The sequence below is a fragment of the Leptosomus discolor genome, chromosome 3 (genome assembly GCF_034619465.1).
Source record: "Leptosomus discolor isolate bLepDis1 chromosome 3, bLepDis1.hap2, whole genome shotgun sequence".
NCBI classification, from domain to species: domain Eukaryota; kingdom Metazoa; phylum Chordata; class Aves; order Leptosomiformes; family Leptosomidae; genus Leptosomus; species Leptosomus discolor.
The window spans coordinates 18,098,778-18,124,614 of record NC_141393.1 but is presented as its reverse complement, the minus strand read 5'-3'; the positions used below and the strand labels follow the sequence as shown (position 1 = coordinate 18,124,614).

The 25,837-nt window shown below is 39.4% G+C and overlaps 1 protein-coding gene across 4 annotated transcripts in view; it reads left to right on the top strand.

Annotated features, from left to right (window-relative positions):
* UNC79 (unc-79 subunit of NALCN channel complex) overlaps positions 1 to 25,837 on the top strand; it is a 110,829-nt gene that overhangs the window by 27,872 nt on the left and 57,120 nt on the right. For 2 of the 4 annotated variants that reach the window (XM_086462330.1, XM_086462329.1), the window contains exons 13-30: positions 141 to 312; positions 2,744 to 2,974; positions 4,697 to 4,887; positions 5,787 to 5,910; positions 7,145 to 7,285; positions 8,663 to 8,884; positions 9,474 to 9,701; positions 11,126 to 11,267; positions 11,688 to 11,767; positions 11,857 to 12,005; positions 13,065 to 13,222; positions 13,565 to 13,746; positions 14,992 to 15,193; positions 16,851 to 17,030; positions 18,062 to 18,127; positions 21,286 to 21,572; positions 24,617 to 24,799; positions 25,674 to 25,836. In XM_086462330.1, coding sequence (XP_086318456.1) covers positions 141 to 312; positions 2,744 to 2,974; positions 4,697 to 4,887; positions 5,787 to 5,910; positions 7,145 to 7,285; positions 8,663 to 8,884; positions 9,474 to 9,701; positions 11,126 to 11,267; positions 11,688 to 11,767; positions 11,857 to 12,005; positions 13,065 to 13,222; positions 13,565 to 13,746; positions 14,992 to 15,193; positions 16,851 to 17,030; positions 18,062 to 18,127; positions 21,286 to 21,572; positions 24,617 to 24,799; positions 25,674 to 25,836 — 3,101 coding nt within the window. The remainder of the gene's footprint in view (positions 1 to 140; positions 313 to 2,743; positions 2,975 to 4,696; positions 4,888 to 5,786; positions 5,911 to 7,144; positions 7,286 to 8,662; positions 8,885 to 9,473; positions 9,702 to 11,125; positions 11,268 to 11,687; positions 11,768 to 11,856; positions 12,006 to 13,064; positions 13,223 to 13,564; positions 13,747 to 14,991; positions 15,194 to 16,850; positions 17,031 to 18,061; positions 18,128 to 21,285; positions 21,573 to 24,616; positions 24,800 to 25,673; position 25,837) is intronic. The other 2 variants (XM_086462331.1, XM_086462332.1) reach the window with 1 other exon arrangement.

Below are 25,837 nucleotides of genomic sequence, written 5' to 3'. Positions count from 1 at the left end.
TGAATCCTAGAATTTGATGTTATGTTACTACTGTTCTCAGGAAAATGATATCAGATGCCTTAACCTGTAGTTGTTCTTGATTAGATAGCTGTATCCAGTGCAGGAAAGCTGCATTCACTGACCACAGGCTTGTTTTGTAGCTTGCTGAAGGAAGCAGAGTTTCATGCTGAGCAGAGGGAGTATGAACTCAACCGCAGGAGGCAGATGGGCCTCACCTCTTCCCATCACTCCCTGGACAACACAGATTTTGATAATAAAGATGATGACAAGCATGACCAACGCCTCCTGAGCCAGTTTGGAATCTGGTTCTTGGTGAGAAATTCTTACTATCTTCTCTCACTCCTCTCGCTTCCATCTGCTTTTCTTTCTGAAGCCTCAATTTTATATCTCTCTTTTTTGTTTTGTTTTGTTATTCCCCCACTTCTTGGATTTAGTTGGGTACTCCTCTGATTTGTAAGCAAAAATGGGGAGTTCTGTGAAGCTGTCAGACTTGGAGATTTCAGAAGTACTTTGGATGGAGCTGCCAACTGCCTCTGAGTCCTGTATAGAGTGTATAACAGAATTGTTCACTCTGTCAGTTTTTTGACTTTCTATATACCGTCATCTTCTGCTTACAGAGGTCCCCCACTGAGTGTCATTATTTTATCCTTAAAAGGCAATCCCCTAAAGATCTATCTTTCACCTTCCATCTTTCAACATCACTCTCTGGAAGCCCATCTTTTTCTCTTGCCTGTGAATAGGCTAGAGGAGTCTTAGTTGGCTGCATTTCCTTGCTGCCTTTCGATTGGTCTAGCTGAATCAGTCCCAGTCATTGTACTCCAGCTGATTGACGCAGTGTGGGTTGACAGAATGAAGCCTTGCTGGTTCTGTCCCTCACAGTAGCTAGCAGGCATTATTCCAAAATAGCAGAGTTGCTGCTGGCTAGTTCATGAGCAGGACAGACTGGAGCCTGATAGATCCTCAGAAACTGGATTCTGCAGTTCTCCTTAAGGAACATTCTGCTCTCCTTCTCATGCTCTTTCACAATTCACCTTGAGCTCTCAGGCTCTCTGCTCAGTTGCCCAGTGACCCAGTGGGGAATAGTAGGACCACTTATCCATCATCTAAACAGAGATGGGGACAGCAGGGTGACAGGTCTAGAATCCCATAATGACAACAAAGCTGCTTTTCTGTTTCAAGTGACTACATGAGTAAACTTCGTATTCTGCTGATATCTTGTGAGTTTTGTTGTTTAACGTTGTTTTTTCAGACTTAAAGACTTTTAAAATTTTTTTTAATTGTGCCATATTTATCTGTTCTGTTTCAAATCATGTTTTGTAAGACTGAAGGCCTATGTTTCCGGAAGTAGAATTGAAGTGAGAACAGAAAAGGTTTTGTTACACTATACATGCCTCATCCTTTAACACTGAAAGTCTGTCTTTCCATGGTAGGGAGGAGGAGCTCACTGACTTTGTTCTATTCGTATAAAATCTCTTAATCTCTCTGTAGTGAGTATTGCCAGAGATTGTGAGAAAGTGGGTTGCTGATTTCTTTCATGAAATGAATACCTTTCATCTAGAGACTGGACAGAGCTCAAGAGTTCCTATTAAAAAGGCTGCCAGCTGATACTGCCTTTGAGTTAACACTCAACTGAGACAAGCACCAGGAAGCAAACACCTTAACTTCAGCCTGCAATGAAGTAGAACAATGAAGACTGTACTTTGAATTGGCAAGGATGTTAGCTGCTTCATCCCAGGAGAAAACATGGAGGAAAAGCACTTAGAAGATGCTTTCTGGTCTTCTCTGGGAAGCAGTACTGTCAGCTGCTTCCACAGAAATGACAGGAATGTTTCTCCTTTGTTCACTTGCTGCAGGGCAGCAGACACTGGTTTCAGGTTGCCAACTGCTCAGAGTACAGCTTTCACTAGGAAGTGGCAACAAACAGCTGATAGGTGGTTAAAGGAGTTTCCTAAATCTCCTGTCATCTGTTATTTTCCATTCTTTGGATTCAGTGCAGCAACCTGACTTGAAACTTTGTCTCCTGTCCCTGGAAGATACCAAGAGCTCATATAGCAGGTAATTAAGGGCTTAGGACTGTGCCTGGTCTGTGAACTGGGATACAGACTTGGTCTCAGATTTGGGACAGTTTTACAGTGCAGACATCGTTTTAGAAAGAGAGAGTTTGGAGAAGGGGAGAAGAATATTAATTATTGTGTGAGAGTTTTTGAGGACTTAAAACTCGTATTTCCATCCCAAATAAGGACAAAAAATGCAAACTGGAATCTTCTTGCAAAGCAAAAAATTAGTTAATATAGTAAGTAGACATCTGCTTTCATAGTTCTTGAAATTCTTCATTTGGCTTGTCTTTTTATCTTGTACATTTTATATATAACACACATACACACGTATATATTTTACTAGGCATTACATTACCTTTTGAAATGAAATATCATTTTAAAGTTCAAACCAAAGTGTTTCAGTTTGTCAAAGCATTCTGTATTGTTATTTTCAGTGTCAAAACTAAGAACCAAAAATTCAGTGCTTGATTTTTTTTTTTTTTTTTTTTTTTCTCTCTTATTGTTCTTTTCTAGTTTGGAAATGTGTTGTCAATTGTCCTGTGCCAAACTCTACATAAAACCAATCAGCTTGTTTGTCTATGTAATCTGCATCCTCATATCTCTGAGAATATGCAAAATATAGTAGACAAACAATTATGCACCTTTAGTTCTAGAAATGAAACTTGATTTGTGTTTCTGTCTTCCAGGTGAGCCTTTGCACTCCCAGTGAGAATACACCCACAGAGAGTTTAGCAAGGCTGGTTAGCATGGTATTCCAGTGGTTTCACTCTACAGCTTACATGATGGATGATGAAGTTGGTAGCCTGGTTGAAAAGCTCAAACCCCAGTTTCTTACTAAGTGGTTGAAGACTGTTTGTGATGTCCGGTTTGATGTCATGGTTATGTGTCTCCTTCCTAAACCAATGGAGTTTGCCAGGGTAAGAATAATTTACCTGAAGGTTCCTTTATTTGCCACAGAGATTAAAGTCTTAAGTATAAAGACCATTTCTCCCCCAGCTCTGTCAAAGCAAAAGAAATCTCAATAGTTGAGGGAGCAATGAAGTTCAGGAATTTTTCCTCTTCATGGCATTTTTAGTTTTACTGTGTTAAGAGAACAAGGATTATTTACAGTAATATGAAGACAGGTTGGAGGGATATTATAAGTATTGAAAGATACTGTGGATTTTTGATAGCTGCACATTTCCATGCCCTGTAGCTTCAGATACCTAATTTAAGTGACTCAGTTAAGCGACCAATCTGCCATGGTAGCCTTATTGTTGATGGAGAGAAAGAGACTTATCTGGAAGGTCATTCAGGGTGCCTAAGTGAGTCTCTGGAATAGATTCTAGAAAGAGTCTTTCTGTCCATTAATTATGAAGCAGAACTTGCCACTTAGCCTCTTAACCTGCATAGCGAAGACAGGCAACAAAGTCAGGCATGTGAATATTCCTCTATAGAAAATGAAACATCAGCATGAAAATAGGAGCTTTACATTTGTGAGGGATTTAAGACTTTTTCCTCATTTATCACTGCCAACTATACCACATGCGCCTTTGTAAGACTTTCATTTTGTGACCCTTTTTATGTAAAATGTCCAGAGGACAGGTTGGTTTTGTTTCCTAAAATTAAGTAACTAGACTAGGAAGGGCCATAAAAACTTGATGTGATGCATACATCATCAGGGATGAAGTCTGTATCCATGGGTTTTTCCTGATCTGATATATGGGATTTGCTGTACGTGTGCAGACCAGCATGTGTATGTGTCTTACTGCAAACCATCTCTCCGAAGGTACACCTGTCTGTGAGAGGATTGGAGGGCAGCTGAGGGAATTTGAGAGGTGGATGGATGCATTGAATGTTAGAACTGAAGAAAAGACATCAGGGCTTTGAGGCTAAAGGGGAAAGGAAGGACTCAACCTCATGCTGTAATCTGTTGTGGATCTTTTTCTTGTCTTGGATCCAGCCCCTTTTTTGAGTTTTATTACCCCCACTGCAATACTTAAGACTAGGTTGACAACTTGCCATATTTGCAAGGGTTCAGTAGAACATGAAAACAGAGAGCCATGAAATTAGCTGTGATGAATGGAGAAAACATAGTTGTTGGCTGAGAGTACCGGTAATTGCTGCCAAAACAGCAGGCATCTCTAGAGCCATTAGTCAGGAACAGCAGATGTGAGCCGTGGTCAGTTAGAATAATTAATCCCTGTAGGCCGGTTTCTTATTTATTTAGAAGTATATTTTTTGGCTTCCATCGCTTAGAACCTTCCCTCAAAAAAACCCAAAACAAACAACCACAAGAGAACACCTGGTACAGACCAAGGTTTTTCAAAATAAAGACCCAGCGCTGTAACAAGTTGCTCAGAGTGAATAATTGAAGGTTTGACCAAACAAATCGGTCCCTTGTTGAGAACTGTAAACAAGGAGAGGTTATTCTTTGCATGGTCTGGAAGTGAGCAAACTTCATCTAAATCATGAATCAAATGAGAGAGGAAGAAAACAATGCAACCCCCATGGCTGAATTCTAAATTCAGGCTGGAAGGTACTGATGATCACCCCCCACAATTTCCTGGCTGCAACACACTGAGCAAATTTATGGTGCTAGGCAAGTTACAGGGACTGGAAGTATCGTTCATAAGTGTGATTCCTGGAAATACCCACAGGTTGGTGGATACTGGGACAAGTCGTGTAGTGCTGTGACCCAATTAAAAGAAGGGCTGAATCGAATTCTTTGCTTGATTCCATACAATGTGATAAACCAGCCAGTGTGGGAATGTATCATGCCAGAATGGTTGGAAGCTATAAGGACGGAAGTGCCTGATAATCAACTGAAAGAGTTCCGGGAAGTGTTGAGGTATGTACACATATGTAGGAACCTTTCTATCATTTGATATGTTGATCGTTGAGGCTTTTGTCACAATAAGATGGTGACAACAAATAAAAACGCCTGTGTGCAATAGACAGTAGTGAGTGAATGCTTCTGAATTTGTTTACAACTTATCTTTAGACTAAAGCACTTAAACTTTGGGAAAGTTTCCTTTTATTACTACTGAGATCCTCAAATTTGTATCAAGGGCCAAATACATGGATGATGCTTTGCTGTGAGCAAGGCACATTTTCTGTGGCTTCCTGCAACATGGTGGAAGAAGCATCTTTCTCCTCCTGGCCAGCTGTTGATGAGAAATGATGGAGATTAGTAGAGCTGGCACTGAAAGAGATGATTTGTATTGATTTAGCTAATATCTTCCTCTGTTGAGCAAAGAAAACACCAGAATAAGACTGATGGCTGTCTGAGTCATAATTTCATGTCTGGTGTATACCTTTGACAAGAAAACCTCACATTGCCTTTTAACTGATGAAGAGGCTCTAAAACTGACTGTAAATTTATATTTGTAGGTATTGATGTAAACTTGTTTAGTGTAAACATGGAATAGTGGAGGAGTGGTGAGATGAGAATTTTTCCAATTTTGACATTGGAAGTTGAAAAAGGTATTGTTATCAAATGAAACTGGGCATGATATGAGATGTGATGTAAATTCTTAAGGTACATCACCAAATTCAGAGATGACGTTGTGCAGTCAGGACAGGTGATATCAGCAACCTGTGTCAAATCCCTTGGAGGGTGAGGATGCAAGTAAGATTACAGAAGCATCATCTGGTAGGGAGAATGCCTTTCTACCAGTTTTCTGTTACATCTTTCGCAGTGCATGCCGTGGCAACTCAGTGATGCTATATTTTTGTTCTACTTTTCAGCAAAATGTTTGACACTGAACTTTGTCCTCTCCCTTTCTCTATGGAGGAGATGTTTGGCTTCATTAGCTGTCGATTCACGGGCTATCCATCCTCTGTGCAAGAGCAAGCATTGCTTTGGCTGCATGTAAGTGTCTCTTCTTGATAAGTCATGCTGAAGCAGCTTATGATTTTGGAAAAGAAAAAAAAAAAAGAGGGGGAAAAAAGTGCCTGTTTTCCAAGGATTGTGGAACCTTTCTGCCCTTTGCTTAGCACCAGTGTAAAGATGATTGGTAGACAGATCCCAGGAAGCTTTATATTATTAGCCCATCATGGGCGATATAATGGAAGCCTGGAAATTGCTTTTACCGTTGAATGTTAGTTGTGTCTTTAGGGCCATTCAGCTGTCTGACTTTTTGCCAGCAGTAGTTTTCAGTCTGCATGAAATTTGGTCTGTAGATTACAAAATTAATTCCAGACTCCAGAACCAGCTGTAGTTGTTCCTGCATATGGAGAACTGGATTAAACTAGCACTGTACCCATTGAGATTTCTGCTGCTTTGGTCCTTTTATACTGTATTTTCCCACAAAACTGGCATTCACCCAATGTTCGTATTCAAAAGCTGCGGGGACGATCATGTCAGCTGGGAACAGCAAATTCAAAAGGGTATAAAATTTTCCATAACACCTCAGAATAATACCTGTATTCTTCATTATTGCTTCTTTTCTGCTGAGGGTTATTTTGCTTAAGCCTCTGCAAAGACCAGTTTACCTGATGACTGTAGCACTTTTCAGGTATGCAGAGCTTTCAAGTGAAGTATGATTTTTTTGATTTTTTTATTTTTTTAGATTTTTCTTGACCTAATGACAGTTCATGACAAGTATGAATGAGCTCATATTTGTCTGAGTATTGGTGACAAAATAGATAACGAATATTCCCTCAGCGATTTGCAGATAACTATCCTGCCACTATGTTGACATCTGTAGGCTGCCATTCTGACTGGATTCTTAGACTAAATGCAGAAATTCAGTTTTAAGTAATAATAAATACAGTAAATGATTGTTCATTCAGGTATTGATAATACTTTTGGTTTACAGAAATATTTTTGTGGAACAACCTCCCTGTGTGTTCGTGCATAAAACTGATCTCAAGGTGCACCAAGTGGATGCCAAGAAATGTTTGGAAAATACCTTTTTTTCCCCAGTTCTTTTTTGCCCTGATTCTAACAGAAATCTAAGCTTGCAGCTCACCTCACTTGATCCTGAAATGAAATGTGTGAAACTTGCTGAACTGAGGATCATATGATAAAGGTGCTTATAAAGTAGCTGACATTTTTGATCAAACTTGAAACTCATGCTTTTTTATTTACTCTCTTTCCTCAGGTGTTATCTGAACTAGACATTGTTGTTCCTCTTCAGTTATTAATCAGCATGTTTTCTGATGGAGTTAATTCTGTAAAAGAGTTAGCAAATCAAAGAAAATCGAGAGTCAGTGAATTGGCGGGAAATCTTGCAGCTCGGAGGGTAACTGTTGTTTATCCTGCTTATTTTTTTTGCTTAGAACTGTTTTCCTAATAGAATGCATGTGAAGAATTAAAAAGTCATCTTTCAATATGGCAGCATGTGGTTGGAAACACTCTAAATTTGGAAAATGGAAAAAAATTGGCATGACTTCTTCAATTAATACCACTCTATCACAGGGTCAGTGGAAGGGTAATGCAGATAGGAACTGCAGAAAAACTGTGCGTTTTTTTCTTAATGAACTGGTATGTTTGGGATATGTTTGGAGTGTTCTTGGTATCTTTTCCAAACATTTTCATTCTCTGCACTTTCTATTAATAACCGTCAATAACAAACTCTACAGACAACTGGTGACCCTGAGTGAGATTTTATATTCTAGTACAAATTTGATGGGCCTAGGTATGTTTTGGAAGGGTGACAGAGCAGAATTTATTTCTGTTTCCCTGTATGTTTTTTCCCCATCCAAGAGATGCAAAAATTGATCTCAAGTTGGCTGTCAAAGGCTTATAGTCTGGAAGAAAACACATACAAATCTGTAGGCACTACACGTATTTGGACTGATGTGACTAACTTCCCAGTAGTCCTGGACAAAGTGCTTCAAGGACAGCAGGAACAGGAGTGCGTGAAAGGTTGGATCTTTAGATTTAAGAAACTATGGCATCTAGGCAGTTGATGATTCCTTACATGTGGTCTGCCTGTCTTCTGATGTAGCTCCACAAAGAGCACTCCCACACCTAGCCCCTGACCACTTGTAAACTAAGCAGAAAAAACAGACAAACTTACTGTCTGGTCTTTCAGACCATAGCTGGCCTAAAAATAGACCTCATGTGTCTGTCTCACTGTGTATCTCCCTGCAACATATAAGAAGTTCTCAGGGTGTTTTAGGTGGCCTGCTGTGCTGTGGACATAAATCAATGCAGAGATGCACATCTTGTTACTGTTGTGTCTGGTTCATTTCCAGCTACCTGTATCCTTGGTATAGCCTTAATTGCACTGTTCTCTTGACGTAGCCTCCTATTATTGAAGTTCATGTCCACGGATCATGGAGCAAGTCATTGTAACCTGATGGTCGCTTTACTGCCTGCACCAATTTTGTGTTTGGTTTATGATGTTAAAATTCCACTTTAGTAGGAATAAGATAATGCATGTCAGCCACATGCCTTAAAAGAATGTATACATCCGTGCAGGATATGGTTCCTGTGCTTCTATCATATTTTATCATTTAATGGCATTAAGGGACACATGTAGATTTTGCAGAAAAGCTACAGAAGGGAATATTAAAGCTGTCAAAATTCTTGCTATTTTCTGCAGTTTCATATAGAGTGAGATTCCTTAAACGTGTAACAATCATTCCAACGTGTGGATTCTTTATGTTTTCAGGTAAGCGTTGCTTCTGACCCTGGGCGCAGAGTTCAGCACAACATGCTGAGTCCTTTCCCAAGCCCCTTCCAGAGCCCATTTCGGAGTCCATTGCGTAGTCCTTTTCACAGCCCTTTCAAGAACTTTGGACACCCCAGTGGAAAAACAATTGATTTTGACTGTGAAGATGATGAAATGAATCTTAATTGCTTCATTCTGATGTTTGATCTCATCTTGAAGCAGGTACTCACAGAAGGAAAATGCCAATGTTGAAGGGACACTGAAGTTCTGTAGTTGTCTTTGGCTCTCCTTTAGTCTTGTATCGATTCCCTTTTTGCTAAGGGACTGACGTGAAGTATAAGACATTTAAATCCCTCTAGAGCTGTCATCTGCCTTTGCCCGTATAGGAGTTACAGGTTCACATTCAATGAAGAGAAGTTAGATACCTCCACGTTCATGTTAGATAGCTGATATGAGTGAAAGGAACTTCTTGGACCTACGTTTGTTTCTACAGACTAGAAGCGGAGGCTTGTTGATAGGCGGCTTAGATTAGATGCATAGTTTTTGGATAGCATTGTGAATCCAAGGCCAACTGTTTTGGATAACTGTCCCAGGTGAAATTCATGGATCCTGTGCTTGAAATTGCCTGTTTACTCTAGATGTTTGAGCTTGGGCCTCAACACCAGTGGCAATTTAAAATTGTGAGTTCCAGTTTATCTCAGGCTCTTCCTAGTACTGCAATATAACACTGGCAGAAATGTAGGAGGCAGAATAATTAGTGCTCTGGCTTTTAAATAAATAATAAATCGTTACTCTTTTTATTCTCTTTCAGATGGAACTCCAGGATGACGGTGTCACTTTGGGCTTAGAGAACAACATTTCAAAAGATATAATATCCATCATAAACAATGTGTTCCAGGCACCCTGGGGTGGTTCTCACACCTGTCAGAAAGATGAAAAAGCAGTTGAATGTGGTCTGTGTCAGTCCAGCATTCTGTGTTACCAGCTGGGTTTTGAGCTGCTGGAACAGCTTGCTCCAAAAGAAGAAATTAGGCTTGTGGTAAGTAGAGCAGGAAAGGGCCTATGGTATTGGTGTGCTGAAACTCCTGTTCTTGATCCTTCTCATTACATTGTGCACAAGGGAGCAAAGCTGCGCTGACCTTTGGTGTGGAGGATTTGGGAGGTTAAAGCAAAATGCCATTGAACTGTAAAATTTCCTAAGTTTGAATTGATTCAAAGAACCCTGGGAAAATGACAATATTCATCTAGTATGAACTCTTCCCCTATCAACGTTGAAGTGCTGCTTCACTTTTTAGAAGGCCACTCCTATAATACTGTGTCTTAAATAAAACATGAAACATTAATACTTGCTGCTTTTCGTCTACTTTTGAAAGCTAAGAGCAGGTATTTTTAAATGATTAATGATTTTGAGTGAATCAGTTTTCAAGTGAGCAAGCCTTACTTGGTGCTTGATTGTTGAACATGCTGAGCACTGTTGAAAACCAGAATATACTTCAGTTTGAGTATCCAGATTTATCAGACACAGATACGTACTCTCCAATCGCTAGTCATCATTAAAGTCCTCTGTAGCTTTACAGAAGAATTGAAGCATTACTTGTGGTGTGATGAATTTATTTTAAGCTGTGAGCCTGCTGTACGTAACTGTTCCATCTGATGGTTCAGAGGACAGCATCATTCCCCTTATTCCCGAGTGCTCATTTGCTGTGCCATGGTAATGGCAGGATGTTTGTTAGTAATTCTTTTTTGGTGGTGACCATAGCGATGCCTTTTGATGTGTAAAAGTTTCGGAATTCCATTTGGAAGTGTATGCTAATAGTAGGTATAGTGCATATGTATACAGTGCTAGAAAACTCATCTCGTACCCTTTCAATTCAGATTCTCACCTCAACTGAAAAGTAGCAAGTGGTGCAGTCTTTTGAGTACTGGGGTTGGGTGCCGTTTCTAGGAACCACTTTGCAATTTATAACATAAAGGTCGCAATGGCAACCTTTACAGATTGCTGAGCTCTTAGCTCTTGGCCACAGGCAGAAGTAACTCCAGCCTGGTCCTTTTTTCAATGTAAAAGTAATTGAGGTAGCTTCTCCCTCTAAGCCTGTCACTCTACAGTTAGTGTAGGAAACACGCCCTGCTCCTGCCTGTTCCCGCTCTGAGGCAAGGATGACAAGTTTGGTGAAACCACAGCCCTACGATGGGATCCACCTCAGCTCCAGTATGGATATACAGTTTCTGTTAATTTGTCACTTAAATCCACGTTTGGAACATAGTCTTCTTGTCAGTGTGCATTTGCTGATGCAGAATTTTAGATATGCAGGTGATTTGAATGCACAAGTGTGCACGGAACTAGACGGCGTCTGCCTCATTTGAGCTCAGCTTATCACACCAAATGTAACTTAAACAGCAGGATATGGCCTCATGCATTTAGATAACCTCAAGAAACAAATTTAACTTATTATATTCTTAAAGGAGCCTACAGATAACCTCGAGGATAGTCTTCTGTATACTAGACCTGAGTTTATTATAGGAACTGAAGGAGAAGAGGAAGACAAATTGGCACCAAAACATGGAGAAAACCCAGGAAATCATACAGAGACCACAGAAAATGCTGGTAGGTGGAGGGTGAGAAGGTTGAGTATTTCACTAAGTTTTTAGATGAAATGCTTCTACTCATGTAGAATACAAGGTTCTGAAACAGTCTTTCAAGTCCAATAATTCATGGTCGTTTTTTTCCTCATGCATTTAGTTCTCTCATCGTATTAATTAAATAGAAAGGCTGTGTTTATGTTGATAGCAAATGTGACTGTCTCTCAAAAAAACATTAGAAGAAATGTCGTTTTGAACATACAAAGCAGCAAAACCATGGCATACCAAATTCAGGCCAAATTCTGTGTTCTTGTAACTTTATTGACTGCAAGGTTACTGTGGCTAGAATTAATTTCTCTCTCATCACTGACATTCTTTAGTTTTATTTTGAATCCACAGATGAGAGAATTTTAATGGTATTTTGTGTAACTTACATTTTTAACAGCGATAAAGAATGACACAGAAAGAAAATTTTGTTATCAGCAACTTCCAGTTACCTTGAAGCTCATATACACTATATTGCAGGTAACATTGATTATTCTACTCGTTCATTTAGTTTGAATTTTTGGTTAAGTGGTGTCATTGTGTTGAGAGTGGTACATCTGTTTACACAGGAAATGTCAAGGTTCGAAGAACCAGACATTCTTTTTAACATGCTGAACTGTCTGAAGATCCTGTGTCTTCATGGGGAATGCCTGTATATAGCAAGAAAGGACCATCCACAATTTCTTGCCTATATTCAAGATCACATGCTGATTGCAAGGTAGGTTTTCATCATATATTTTGTCTTCATACTTCATTGGTTCTCCAATTATACGTGCATTGTTGGCATCAAAGAATTTGCAGGTTTAGTATGAAAAATTAACAAAGGATGGTAGGGAAGTGTGGAAAGGTTAAGTAACTGCATAAGGGAACATTTCCCAAGCTAAGTAAGAATTTGCAAATGAAACCAAGGTACCCTGCATTGTCCGACATAGCTACTCTGTCATGCACCAGTTGTTCTGCAGTGAGTCAGAGTTTCTTACATCGAATAATAGCGTTGTCTGAGACTGAGTTGTCTTCCCTGACTTGACAAAATAAAATAAAGGATGATGTAGAGGCAGGCACACAGTTTACAGGGCGTTAGCATTAAAGCTGAGAGAAAAGTATTGCGTCTTATTTTTAAGAGGTAAAGGAAGCTTCTTCATTTAGAATCAAAGTGAATTGGATTGAAATCTGTGCATTTTAAGATTCTCTTTGGAGAAGGAGACTTTTGCAGAAAAGTCACTGAATAAACATCAGCATACGATGTTCTGAAATAGAGTGTGTTCATAAGTGCTTACAGCTGCTCTGTATTAATTTCATTGACCATCTCCTGAAACTGTAGGGTTTTAGAAACTAGAGAATCTGTCCCTAATCTAAATACCAGCAAAATGTGAACACCCGACATCTTAGTCATTCATGGATACACATGATTCATGGTGCCAAGACAGTTCATGTGGCTTATGCGCTGAAGCTAGTCGTGCTGAAACTGCTGATTCATGACATAGATTATGTTCCATGGCAGTTGTGCCTTGAATTAGGCAAACTCTTGTCAAAATGTTTCAATGTAAGGGATATTTGAACCTGGATTTTCAAGAAAAACTGCTGTAGTTGAAGATTTGCAAGTAACTCTGTTCTCCTACCGGTAACTCTATAGTATTCACATAAATGCCCAGGATGGTTTATAGAGATTCTCATGAAACGTGCATTCCCACCAACAATACAGGGTAGACACTGAGAAGAAAGGATGTCAAGGGAGCGTTTTTTATAATCAGGCTTGCTCTTTTCTTGGTCTTTTCAGCTTATGGGGAGTTGTGAAGTCTGAGTTCTCTCAGCTTTCTTCCCTGGCAGTCCCACTTCTTCTTCATGCACTTTCGCTTCCCCATGGAGCGGACATTTTCTGGACAATCATAAACAGCAATTTCAACAGCAAAGATTGGAAGATGAGATTTGAAGCAGGTAGGCCTGAGAAATGTGCACTAGTTGCTCTTTGTTGCTTCACTGAAGAGGTAGAGATTTCTCTGCTGTAACTGAGGAGACCTATAAGAGATGATTATCTTTTTGCTTCTTTGGGGAGTTTTGGAGATAGTCTGATGTGAAACTATGGCACAACAATACAGTAAAATAGAGGAGAACATGAGATATTTTGGGTAATAAAAATTACAGCACTTGCCAGCTATTTTTTCTTCTACTTTTTCAGATGTGCATATTTCTAGGGGAGGTATATTAATCAGGACATAAAGAAGCCATTGTCTAAATTAATATGCATATTTTCTTTGTCTGGGGGTATGGCTGCTACAGTGGAGAAAGTGGCTGTGTTGTGCAGATTTTTGGATATTCACTCTGTTACAAAAAACCACCTGCTGAAGTACTCTTTGGCTCATGCATTCTGCTGTTTCCTGACTGCTGTGGAAGATGTCAACCCAGCAGTAGCTACAAGAGCTGGGCTATTACTTGACACCATAAAGAGGCCAGCTTTACAGGTAGGTTCATTATGTGGGAAAAAATGCATTCAAACAGAAATCTGAGTTTTCACACGAAGTTCAAAGTGGTTCAGGCATACAGCATCATGGTCACTGCTAGTACCTCTTTAGACAAGCCTAATGGGTCTGGGGAATTGACATATGCACAAAATAGCCAAGGGAGATGATACTGCCCTAGCCCCAACTCAGAATCATAGAATCATTTAGGTTGGAAAAGACCTTTAAGATCATTGAGTCCAACCACAAAAACTTTGACTGCAAAGGATTACTATTGCATTTGAATTGCTGTCATAGAAAGCTGTAAATGTTTTTTATTATTTTAAAATTTATTGACATTTTTAATAAGTTTATAAGTCTTATGACACCCTGCTGAGCTGACAGAGAGAAAATGTATTCAAGAAAAGCCAAACATGGTCTTGATCTTTTCAAGATTTACTTTGGCATGCAATTTCAAGCATGTGAGAGACCCTGCCAATCAGAATTCTCATGATTAAAACTAAGCAGATATGAAAGTGGATCAGAGCTTATGTATACAAGCAAGATTAAAAAAAAAAAATCTCATAGTACACAATTCAGTTATAGTTCTCTGGAGAGCAGAATGAATATGTACTTAAAAAATTTGGTGTTACTGCCTATAAAAAGCTGGTAGTACTTGCTAGTTTTATTCCATATAGTGCCTTTTCAAAATACTTTCCAGAGAACTTGAATTCACTGAATTCACTGAGATGTTATCAGCATACTGCACTTTCATGTTTAATCTGTGGATTTTCTTCTCAAACAAGTCTTGACACTAATCCAAGATTCTAGTGCAAATAAAATACAGAAGCATTTTGAAGCAAACTGCTTCTGATACACTTCACCACATAATCTTTCTTCATCTGTTTGGGCTTGGTGATTTTATTGTTTTTGTAGTTAAGGGCTTGATCCAGTTGCCTAAAAATAAGCTTGTTCTCAGGCAGGAATGTGTGAAAAGAGTACTTTGGTATTGGGTACCAAATGTGTGGTAGGACAGAACTTTGCCTCTACCTTTGTGTTCCTCAAAATCTTCACAAATTCTGCATTCTAAATATGATGTTCATTTATATCTTTACTTACCTTACTTTTACCTTTATCCTGTATGTATCAACAGGAGAAGTTTTGAGCTTTGACCTCCTTTTGCTTTAAAAAATGCTTCAAGTTTTCACATCTCAGTTCTGTTGTGTGTTTTTTTCTTTTTTTTCTTCTTTTTTTTTTTCTCCTCTATAGGGTCTCTGCCTCTGCCTTGATTTCCAGTTTGACACAGTTGTCAAGGACAGGCCCACAATTCTTAGTAAGCTTTTGCTACTTCATTTTCTAAAAGCAGATATTCCAGCTTTGAGCTGGGAGTTCTTTGTGAATCGCTTTGAGACCCTGTCTCTGGAAGCACAGCTTCATCTGGACTGCAACAAAGAGTTCCCTTTCCCAACAAGTAAGCAGAGTCCAAGTCAATCTGATTATCTTTTATTAGCTTCTGGAATTTCAGCTGCCTGCAAGGTTCTGAGGGAAATGTAGGTCTCACCTGTATAAATTCTCTGAAATTAAGTAATCTTTCAGGCCAAAGGAGAATAATTCGAAGTGAGCATTTTTTGACTGCTCACATATGAATTAGGCTATATTCTGTCACTCCTTTGGGTGTCATGTTTTACTCTTACTAGGATGTGAATGCCAGTCTTGGTTGAAATGCAGCCTGGTTCTACGATCAGCTGCAACCTGCATTAACCCACTTGTTCTTTTGTAGATGTTCTTACGCTATCAACATTGCTATTCTCAAAGGCCCAGGTCATGCCTGACCCTGTTCTGAGTGGTCTGTACAAAGACAGCCCTAGGAGCTGTGTAGACCTCAAAAAACAAACTAATGTACGAGGCACAGTACGAGAGGTACACAGACTGTTAGAGCTGGTGCTCAGTTAACTATTCCTGCAGTGACAAATGTTTGTAAATGTTTGTCTTGTTCGTACGCAGTTTCTTGATGGGATACCATGTCCATACCTTCCATTCACCGGGGCGGGGGGAGCTAAAAAATAATTTGTGCATGATTGTTTAACATGCTGACTAATTGAAAACTTCCTTACCCAAGTGGTGGTCCATGAGGCAGGTCTATTTGCATCTGATTTGCTTAGAGGAGGTGGAGACAGCTGTTTGGACAGCATGTGCTCCCTCAGCAGTCTAATGCAGCCTCCTACACTTGTGTGGAGCCCAGTACCTAAAGAAGCCCAGGTGCTGCTGCTGCATCCATACTGGAGATGGGTGGAACTGCAAACTTTTTTTCTTCTCCATATGTTAGTAGGTTGACCCAAAACTGGGAACTGCTGCTGTGGCCCGAGGAGGGAATCTCTGCACTAGTTTTTAGTGCCTCTGGCTGCAAATATAGGGTCATATCTTCAAATGTGAATATTTGAATGATTTACAACTTAAAATATGCAAAAGATATTTTTCAAGTTTCTTTTTAACCTTTCTGTTTGCCTTTTCAAAGATGTAAGCGGTGCAAGGGATGGGCTCGCTGGCTTTAGCTGCTCAGATAATTAAACTCAAAAGGTTTGAATGCGCTTATAGACATGAGTATAGAAAAGTGTTGGTGACCCCATTAAGACATGCAGTGATAGTTGCGATAACGCCACTGTAAATACATAATCACACTCACAGATTTTTGGAGGCGCTGTTCAAATCCGGGATGATAGGTGTAGGCAGGACAGGAGGTCAGTGAGGCAAAGCTAGAGGCTACAATTGGGTATGAGTGCACTAAACGTGATTCATACTCCTGAGAATTCTGCCATTTTAAATAGAGGGCACCTCATATTCCCATAGCCTGAAATTCAGGTTTTGGCTTCAAGATCCTGTATTTGTCCAGTCTTTAAAGAAAGAAGTAACAGCATAATTTTTTTAAACATGGTTATGCCATTTGGGGTTTTATGGATTTCAGAATGAGAGCATGCAAATGAGTACCTTGCAGATGGACCCCTTGAGCCCATATGAAGCTTTCTTGACTTGAGTGGGACCTGGGGCCCAGTTGCATTTGGCACTTGGCAGCACTAGGGCCTCACCATGCTGTGGAATGAATCCTAACTTGGTCAATTGCATTTGCAAAGCTATCACTGCTGTCCGGACAAATGTCGCCAACCTCAGTGATGCAGCAATGTGGAAGATCAAGAGGGCTCGTTTCGCACGTAATCGTCAGAAGAGTGTGCGTTCCCTGAGGGACAGTGTGAAGGGACCAGTGGAGTCAAAGAGAGCGCTCTCCCTTCCAGAAACCTTAACCACCAAAATTCGTTGAGTATCTATTTATATTTTTGTGACACACCTGTATATTCTCCCTTACGATTGTATCCTGTTGCTGGGTACACATCGGAATTGTCAATATTTATCCAATTGGGATAGCAAATTTAGGTTTCTGACTGATTTGGGCATTATTCAGGTAATGACAAGTTAGTGAGTTTAACAAAAAACATAGACAAATATTATGTCTATGCTATGTTTGTTTAAAATGCTAGAACAAAATGCTCCAAGACTAATTTGTGGACAGATCTCAGTTTTTCTTTGTGGCTAATACACACTAGTTTTGTCTAAAATAGATACAGTGTTTATGAAAAATTCTTATGTTACTAATTTATTTATTAATTGTAATTATTAACCAGTGTATGCAGCATATGATAGACATCTTAAAAACAACTGTTAATGTCTCAAGTGAGCTTTTGGATATCTTCAGTGTTCCTTTGTTAAGAAAACAGTGTCAAAGCAACACATCCTTCTTGCCAGCTTGTATAGGAGGACCTAGGTGCTGGAAAAACATAGGCCTGTATGGAGTGCTGTGTAGATACCTTTCCAAGCAGAAATAAGGCTTATGCATTCTCATTTAGAGAATTTTACAAACACAGAATAGTCTTTATATTCGAATTGGACTTCTTGCATTGCTCCTACCCATATAATAGGAACTAATAAAATGTACAAAACTGGGTGCTGGTGAACTGTTAAGTTAAAAGGTAATTTCTTTTCTCCAGAACAAACACCACCGTATTTTGGTACTCTTAGGTAATCCTTCTTGATTTCTGATCCTGCATAAGGGCTCCTGTGTGGTGACTCTTGTACCAGCAAAACCGAACGATGGAGTAAACTAGAGTTATAGAACATGGTGCATGGAAGTGACATGTTTCAAATGGTTGCACTCACTGCCTGACAACAGTGCATGAGTAAATGAAGATAAATATGCTAGCACTGAATATATGCTGAAGTATGAGGTGTCAGTACTGCCCTTTTAAACAGAGTTGCTCTTTGTTTTGTTTTGTTTTGTTTTATTTTTAAGCTGTGAGCTTGACCAGACATGAGCAGTCTGCTCCAGCCCTTGGAGGAACACCAGAGCAAACACCAGGTGGGTTTGACAAGGAAAGGTGTTTTGATGGAACAGGAAAAGGAAGGCACTAGCGCTGGAGTTCTTGCTGACTCATGAGATGAACTTACACAAGATGGAAATTGTCTAAAAGGCACAGTGCATCACGTCTCGGCATGGTTCCAAAAGGTGTAAATTGAAACTTTGCTTTCAGTCTGTACTGCAAACTGCCGCCAGTTGTGCATATTACTTCAGGGCTGGGAGGAGGTTATTCACAGGCAGTCAGCTATGCTGGCAGTGCCTTGCCCTCCTGTGTTTCATTGCCCACAGGAACGAGTAAACCATTAGTAGGCTGTCCCTATGGGTCACCTATGTTCAGCCTGATCTTTGACCTTTACATTTTAGAGACAGAAGACAGAATGCTATTGATTGTTGGTGCTGTAAATTACACTTGTCTCCTCTGTGTGCTTATAGTCCCTTATTTTATGTTTACTAACGTTTTTGTGAAGATGTTGCCCTTCAGTCAGGCATTTGTAGAATAGCTAGCTCAGCAGTGTCCAAGTACTCTCTAAATAATTGTGGCTACTGACAGTTCTTGCTCTGAGTCCTGTGTAGACTGACTGTTTGGAAGTGAAAAATCTCAGATTCAGATTTTTTCACATTCCTTCTTCAAGAGTTGCAATATTTCCAACAGACATAAATTCAGAATCAGAACAGATCAGCTTACTGGGTGATCTGCTGAAAGGGAAATACCTTGCCAGCGTGGGCACTGACTGAGCTGTGAAATGGACTAGGAAAGCTTCTGAATTAGTTGTGTATAGCCCCTGTCATACTACCCCAGTAAGAGCTGGAAATCAACCAGTTCCTTACAGACCATATGTGCAGGTTGTCACAGTCTCAGAGAAGGAACAAGTGAAGTAGTGGTGCGATGAACAGATGTGTCAGTGAATGATTGTTCTTCATTTAATGGCACCACCCACCTGCTATACACTGGGCTTAGAGAAATTTGCCACATAAGTAGTGTGAATCTCACTGTAGACATTGTTAGCCATTGTGATTTTATTAGATGTATTTTGATATTTCAAAGCTTCAGTTTCTAAGCTCAGGTAATTAATCACCTAAGCTTCAAATTAAGTTTCCACTAAAAATGTGTACATTAAAAGGTGCATGTAGCTAGTAACCACTGCTATGAAGAAAAGTCTGATAATACAATTCAAAAATTATCACAGATGCTTTGGAAACTATGAAACAAGTGACTGTCCTTCTCCTCCTGCCCAGTGTTTATTATTTCTTTCTAAAATCTTAATTTTTTTGTAAAATTTTTTGTTAAGGTTTGACTAATAGTTTTTAATACTTTACATTGGCAGTACAGAGCATATCTGATTCATCTGCGGAGCTAACTCCCAAACATAGGCTATACATCTGTTGTAGAAAAATGTCTGTTTTATACATACCACTCAATTATAATATTAAAATAATTTTTTAGTATTTTCTATAAATATATAGCTATGAATTTACATAAAGCCTGAGGCATGTAAGTAACTCTAACAGTTAAGTTAGAGTCTAAGTGGATAGAAGTTGCTGGCTAGTAACCCTAACAGACATGCAGGAGCAATTTTAAGATTATGCTTTGAGCTAGTCTTTCTTGTAGGGGCTGTCCTGTAAACTTCAACTTAAACTGTTCTTGCAAATGTAAGGACTATATCCAATAGTTGAAAGGATTTATCCTTGAAATGAAAATAAGATTGTTTTATAATTCTGCTTTATACCAGCTTGCTTTATCTCAGTTATTTGCTGTTAGACAGATTTTTAACCATGGATCAGAAAATAAATCAGAATGCATTTTAGTAACAATTAATTTTAATTGTTAACAGGTAGAGTGTTTAAAGAACAAACCAAAACTAATGGTGTAATAAAAACTTAATTTTCAAGTATCACCCTGTTTTGATGCTGTCAAAATGATATTTTCTGTTCCCTTTGTTGGTTATCCTAGTGGAAATAATTTTTGTTTTACATATAATGCATATATAATGCATTTTATTTATACAGAAGCATTTAATTTAAATTACTGTTTTAAAATAGAACATGTTGGAATAATATACTGTGCTTTAGCTATGCATTTATTCAGGATTATTTAACAAAAAGAATCTGGTATACTGATGTGCACTGAAAAAAGGCCTTACACATAGGTGAAATGGGACGAAATTCTTACTGATAGAGCAGTTGGCTATGCTAGGCTGAAAAACATTTCATACTTGCAGAGTATTCTTATTTGCAATGAAGCATCGACATCACTTTCATACTTTTTCCTTATCACAAACTCGAAAGGCAATTACTAGAGAATTCTAGTAATGATAAGTGGTCTTAGAAGTAACTGGAAATACTGTATTTAAGTAAATATTTAATTATGAAAGTGAAAATACTTGCTCAGTTGGCAACTGTTATTTTGCAGTGTGTCTGTTTTGCTTGGGTAGTGATAGGCAGCACCAAAGCTTCCTTGTGCTTTGTAAGTAGCCTCTCATCTTTCACATGATCATAGTCCCACATAAAGTATTACTGACTGATTATTTCCATTCAGTATTTATAAACTAAGTCTTAGACTACTTCTCTGGGAAAAAGTCATCAAAGTTTTGACATAACACTTAGCGTCCCAAAACCTAACACATTATAGTGCCTACATTTTGGCCCAAGTTATTTGAGAGAAATGCAGACTCAATGCTAAAAGGGGAAGTCTTCATTCTTTGTTTAATCATTATTGGTAGAATTTTCTCCATCTCCTCCCTTTGCTGTTTTGTGCATCCTCCACTGGTGAAGAGTGTCCACTAATGTTTGCTGAGGAAAGACTGAAAACTATGCCAGATGAGCATTTGGTGGCAGTGGGATTTGATTCTCCTCTAATGCATAGATGTGAAGGAGTAATAACCCTCGATTGGCAGAAATGCACTGGGATGGGAAGATAAGCAGCTTCATTACACATGGGAAAGCTGAGAAATGGAGTTCACTAGGTGTTACTGTGCTGTTGAGCCTGAGGCAACAGAGGAACAATGCCCTCAGAAATGCATTCCTATCTCCTGTGACTTCACCATGTGTATTTGGACAGAAATGGGGCAGTGAACTCTGGAAAAAATGTCTGGTGTATTCTGTACCCTATTTACAGTCTTACCTAGTCTCTGATACCAATGTCTCTCTTGTGCTGGTAGGACAACCCTCCCCAGAGAATGATAATACAATAAAAGACCTGCTGCCAGAGGATGCTGGGATTGATCACCAGACTGTCCACCAGCTCATTACTGTGCTAATGAAGTTCATGGCAAAGGATGAGAGCAGTGCCGAGTCGGACATCAGCAGCGCTAAAGCTTTCAACACAGTCAAGCGCCATCTGTACGTCCTGCTTGGTTATGATCAGCAGGAAGGATGCTTCATGATTGCACCACAAAAAATGCGTGTTTCGACCTGCTTTAATGCCTTTATTGCTGGAATTGCACAAGTAGGTGGAGGCACTTACCACTTTTTGCAGCTATTTCTCATTGCCTGTTGTTGAGATGGTGGTAGCACAACCTTCTTTGTATCAAAATAATGGCTGAGTGTGGCAATTCTACTTAAAACTTAACACATCTTCTGTTGGTGAAAGAATTTGAGAACAAGGATGGCTGCTTATTTTTTATTCTCAGAAAGCTCCGTGCAACCTAGTCACGTGCTTTCTGTAGGTTTTTGCTTTGCAGTTAAAAAGTAAATAGTTAAATAGAAGTATGCTGATTTTTGACTTCCTACTAGTACTCTAAACTTGCTGCATCATTGGCATAGAGACAACAATTTTGTTGTGTGTGTGTAGGCATGCAAACACTACCACTGTATGAAAAATTAAGACTGCTCCAAACCTTTTTGCCCTCTTTCACTAGCTTTTGAATGCCTTACTGTCCTCACGTGTCATTTCGTTCTTTCCCATTCAGGAAGACCTGGGACCCATGTGCTCTTGCTTTTTTCCCTGTGTGAATGGTCTGTAAGCTCTTCGACATTCTTCACTTTTCAGGAAGACTCATTCTCCTTCTTCCTTAGAGTGCACCAGGACTTTCTGTTCTGCCTTTCCTAGGGAATGATGCCACCATGATGAACCTCTGCCTGTATTGCTATGATAAATGACTGAGCCCATCCTTGCCTTGTGCTTTCTTTCTCCATCTTGTAAGGAGGACTGTAATTCCTCACCTCACAATGCTCTTCTAAGGCTCAGTTAATTCTTACTGGTAGAGCAGTTGGTGATGCTAGGCTGAAAACCATGTCATACTTGCAGAGTATTCTTATTTGCAATGAAGCATCGACATCACTTTCACACTTTTTCCTTATCACAGTCTCTCATAAAGGATTACCTTAGGGGAGAGAGAGGCCTGTGATTTCAGATCTCCCCCTGCCCCAGCTCTTAAAATACCCACTGTAACAGTCAAACATTGCTCAAAGTTATCCCAGCCTCTTCTGTATCTGCAATACATATCAGGATTTTCTGGTTCATACATTGGAATCGGTGATTTTTTCAAAGTCAATTGTGATGTGGATATTTGGATAAACTTTCACAGTTACGGAGAAGTCAGCTATCCTTGTTTAAGCAGGCAAAATAGAAGGTGTTAATGCAGACTGGGTAGCTGCAAATGAATCCTGATCCATTGTCTTGGAGCACCATTGCTGTGTGGTGTTAAGCATCTTTCTTTTGTACAGTTTTAAGCTGAAGCATGTAAAAGGAGATTCAGGCCTGTTACCATTGTGTTGGGAGTTTGGAAGTGGCAGTTTAGATCACAGGGCAGTATCTTTCACATTTTTCTACATGTTTTCAAAGTTTGGATTCCTGAACTTCAGTAATCATAATTGACCTGATTTTCAGAAGTACTGCTTACTGCAGCTCTAAATAACAGCCCCTGCCTTTCCTCTTCAGCCTTTAAAATGTCTCATGGTAGCTGAATTCACCACTTCTGTTTGAAACACTCCGTAGTTGAATCCTGGCTCCCCTGACATCAAATGGAGTTTGGGAACTTTAGTAGGCTAGGATTCTTCTCCATGCAGCAGACATCAAAACTTTAATTTATGTTTTGGGTTTTTTTTGTGTGTGCATGGTGTGGTGTTTTTTTGGTTGTGTTTTTTTTTTTTTCCTTCCCTTAACTGTAGGGCTACTTTGTGTTGGGAATCAGCTTTGCTGCGAGAGAAATGCTGTTTGCCATCCAAAGATGCGTTTACAGAGTGAAAACTCAGCGTGGAGCTCTTAAGAGATCTATTTCAGTTACAGTCCCTTCCCTAGTCATAAATACCTGCTTTCCTCAATCAGCTCCAGAAAGGTTGGGATTGGGCTGAGTTGCTGGTTTGTTAATTTTTGATTCCAAGCTTGGGTAGAATGGTCAGTTCAAGGAAAAAAAGATGAAATGAAATGACTTAGTATTTTGCGTCATAAAATCTGAGCATTTTGAATTTTTGAAAACATAAAATGCCTTTTTCTCTCCCTGGCAGCAGAAGTGCCCGTTTTGGTGTTTGCAGTCACTGCGGTATTGCCCCGCGTGGTGGCAATGTTGTACAAGCCCGTCGGAGCGGGGAGGCCAGCAGTGCCGGGCTCTGCTCGGCGCCATGGGCTGAGCTCTGCTCAGCATTTGCAACATCATTTATTCCAGATCTTCCTGTGACAACTTAAGAAGTGGATCTGCTCAGCTTCAGGCATTTCTGTATTACAGTATGTGCTGTGTTAAGGCAGGGCTTTGTCTTCCTTGTATGGATGAATTTTTGCTAACTGTGCTATGTAACTGCATCACACTCTGAGGGGACAAGGCATTGAAGGGTAGGACCACATTTGGTGATTACGTATCATCTGTTTGACAGGCTAACCCTACATGGATAGACGTGGGATTCATCTGTTTAGCTGTATGCATGCAGCACAAAAATGTGAGACAGCTGCACATTGAACTAGAGGATTTTACAGATCAGCTTGTTCAGGAGGAAACTTGAGACATGAGTTCTGTGTTTGTAAATAAGGCTTATCCCCGTGTTCTCATAAAAACAAAACCAAAAAAAGAAACAGACCTGAAGGAAATGGATGATGTGGATAAAACTGATGTTTGTGTCTGTTTAGATTAGGGCTCCTGATAAAGTGCACTGAAACTGGAGGGACCTGTTAGATCTTGGTGGTTGTGCTGGAGTTTGCTTGACCTGCTGTTACACCTTCCTGGGTGTCAACCAGTATAGGTCAGTGTCAGAGACAAGGGCTTTGTGGATCCTTGTTATGATCTAGTTTTAGCTGCTGATTTCAACTTGCCAATGTATGTTAAAATTTAGACCGTGCAGGATGAAAGGCTTTCAGAACACATCTTCTTTTGTTTCATTTTACCTCTCTGGCTAAAAGGAGAATGTGGCAGGCTGGCAGAAAACTTCTAACTGATAGTGAGACTCCTTAAAAACATCTGTTTCTTTTTGCTTAATTAATACCTTAACTGCATTAGTTAATTTTCCACAACAATGGATTTGATTTTGGTGAGCTAACTCCTGTACTAATATTCTTTTCAGGTGATGGACTATAACATCAACCTGGGAAAACACCTTCTTCCCTTGGTGGTGCAAGTGTTGAAATACTGCACTTGTCCTCAGCTGAGGCATTACTTTCAGCAGCCTCCTCGCTGCTCCCTCTGGTCCCTCAAACCTCACATTCGGCAGATGTGGTTAAAGGCTTTGCTTGTCATTCTCTATAAGGTGAGTGGTCTTAAAAAGATGCTGTCCACGTGAAAATTTATACTTCAATTTGAAATTTATTACAGGGAACCCCTAACTGTACTGCAAGTGAAAGGAACTCTAAAGATCACTTTTCTTTGATTTGCTTACTCACTGCATTTAATTGCAATGTCTGAAGTACTTAGGCTTTCATCTGTGCTACTGACCTTTTAATTCTAATTAATTTAATTTAATTTAAATTTTAATTTTACCTATATTGTCTTTCACATGGTTACCTGAGAAAGAAAAATGCGGATTTGAAAATAGGAAAATGCTATATAAAGTTCCAATGAAAAGTATTTTGAGCAACTTTGAATTAGTTTTAAAAAAATATTAGTAACTTTAAATGGGGGGCGGTGGTGTCAGCTTAACAGCTTGTGTTCTTTAGTGGTGTGATACTTGTTAGGAAGTGTTGCTAAAATGTAATGTGTTTATGCACTAAAATGGAGCTGTGAATACTTCTGATATGCTTAATTTCTAGCAGGTCTATAGGGCATACAAGGAAGTGGAGGTACTAGAAATGAATGATAACGTGCTGATTGAAATAGAATATTTGGAGAACAGTTGTGATGAGAGACCTTTTGCATTATTAATAATAATTGGTTGCATCATAAAAGTCAATAAAACAATGTACTAAGTGTTGCTAATAGGGATTTTTTTCTTTTTTAAATGATTTTTTTGTACAAAGCTGAAAACAGTCCTGCTTCTCATGGTGTATTTAGAAACGTATGATCAAAGGAAGGCAAAGGGCATCTAGATGACAATATTCTTGTCATTTTTCTATTTTACTGCCTAAATGTTTATCCAAGGAGAAAAGCTAGTTTATAAGCTGAAGTTTTTCTCTTTCACTGAACAGTACCCCTACAGAGACTGTGAAATCAGCAAGATTGTACTTCACCTAATCCACATCACAGTCAATACCCTCAATGCTCAGTATCACAGCTGCAAGCCGCATGCAACTGCTGGTCCTTTGTATAGTGACAACAGTAACATAAGCCGATACAGTGAAAAGGAAAAAGG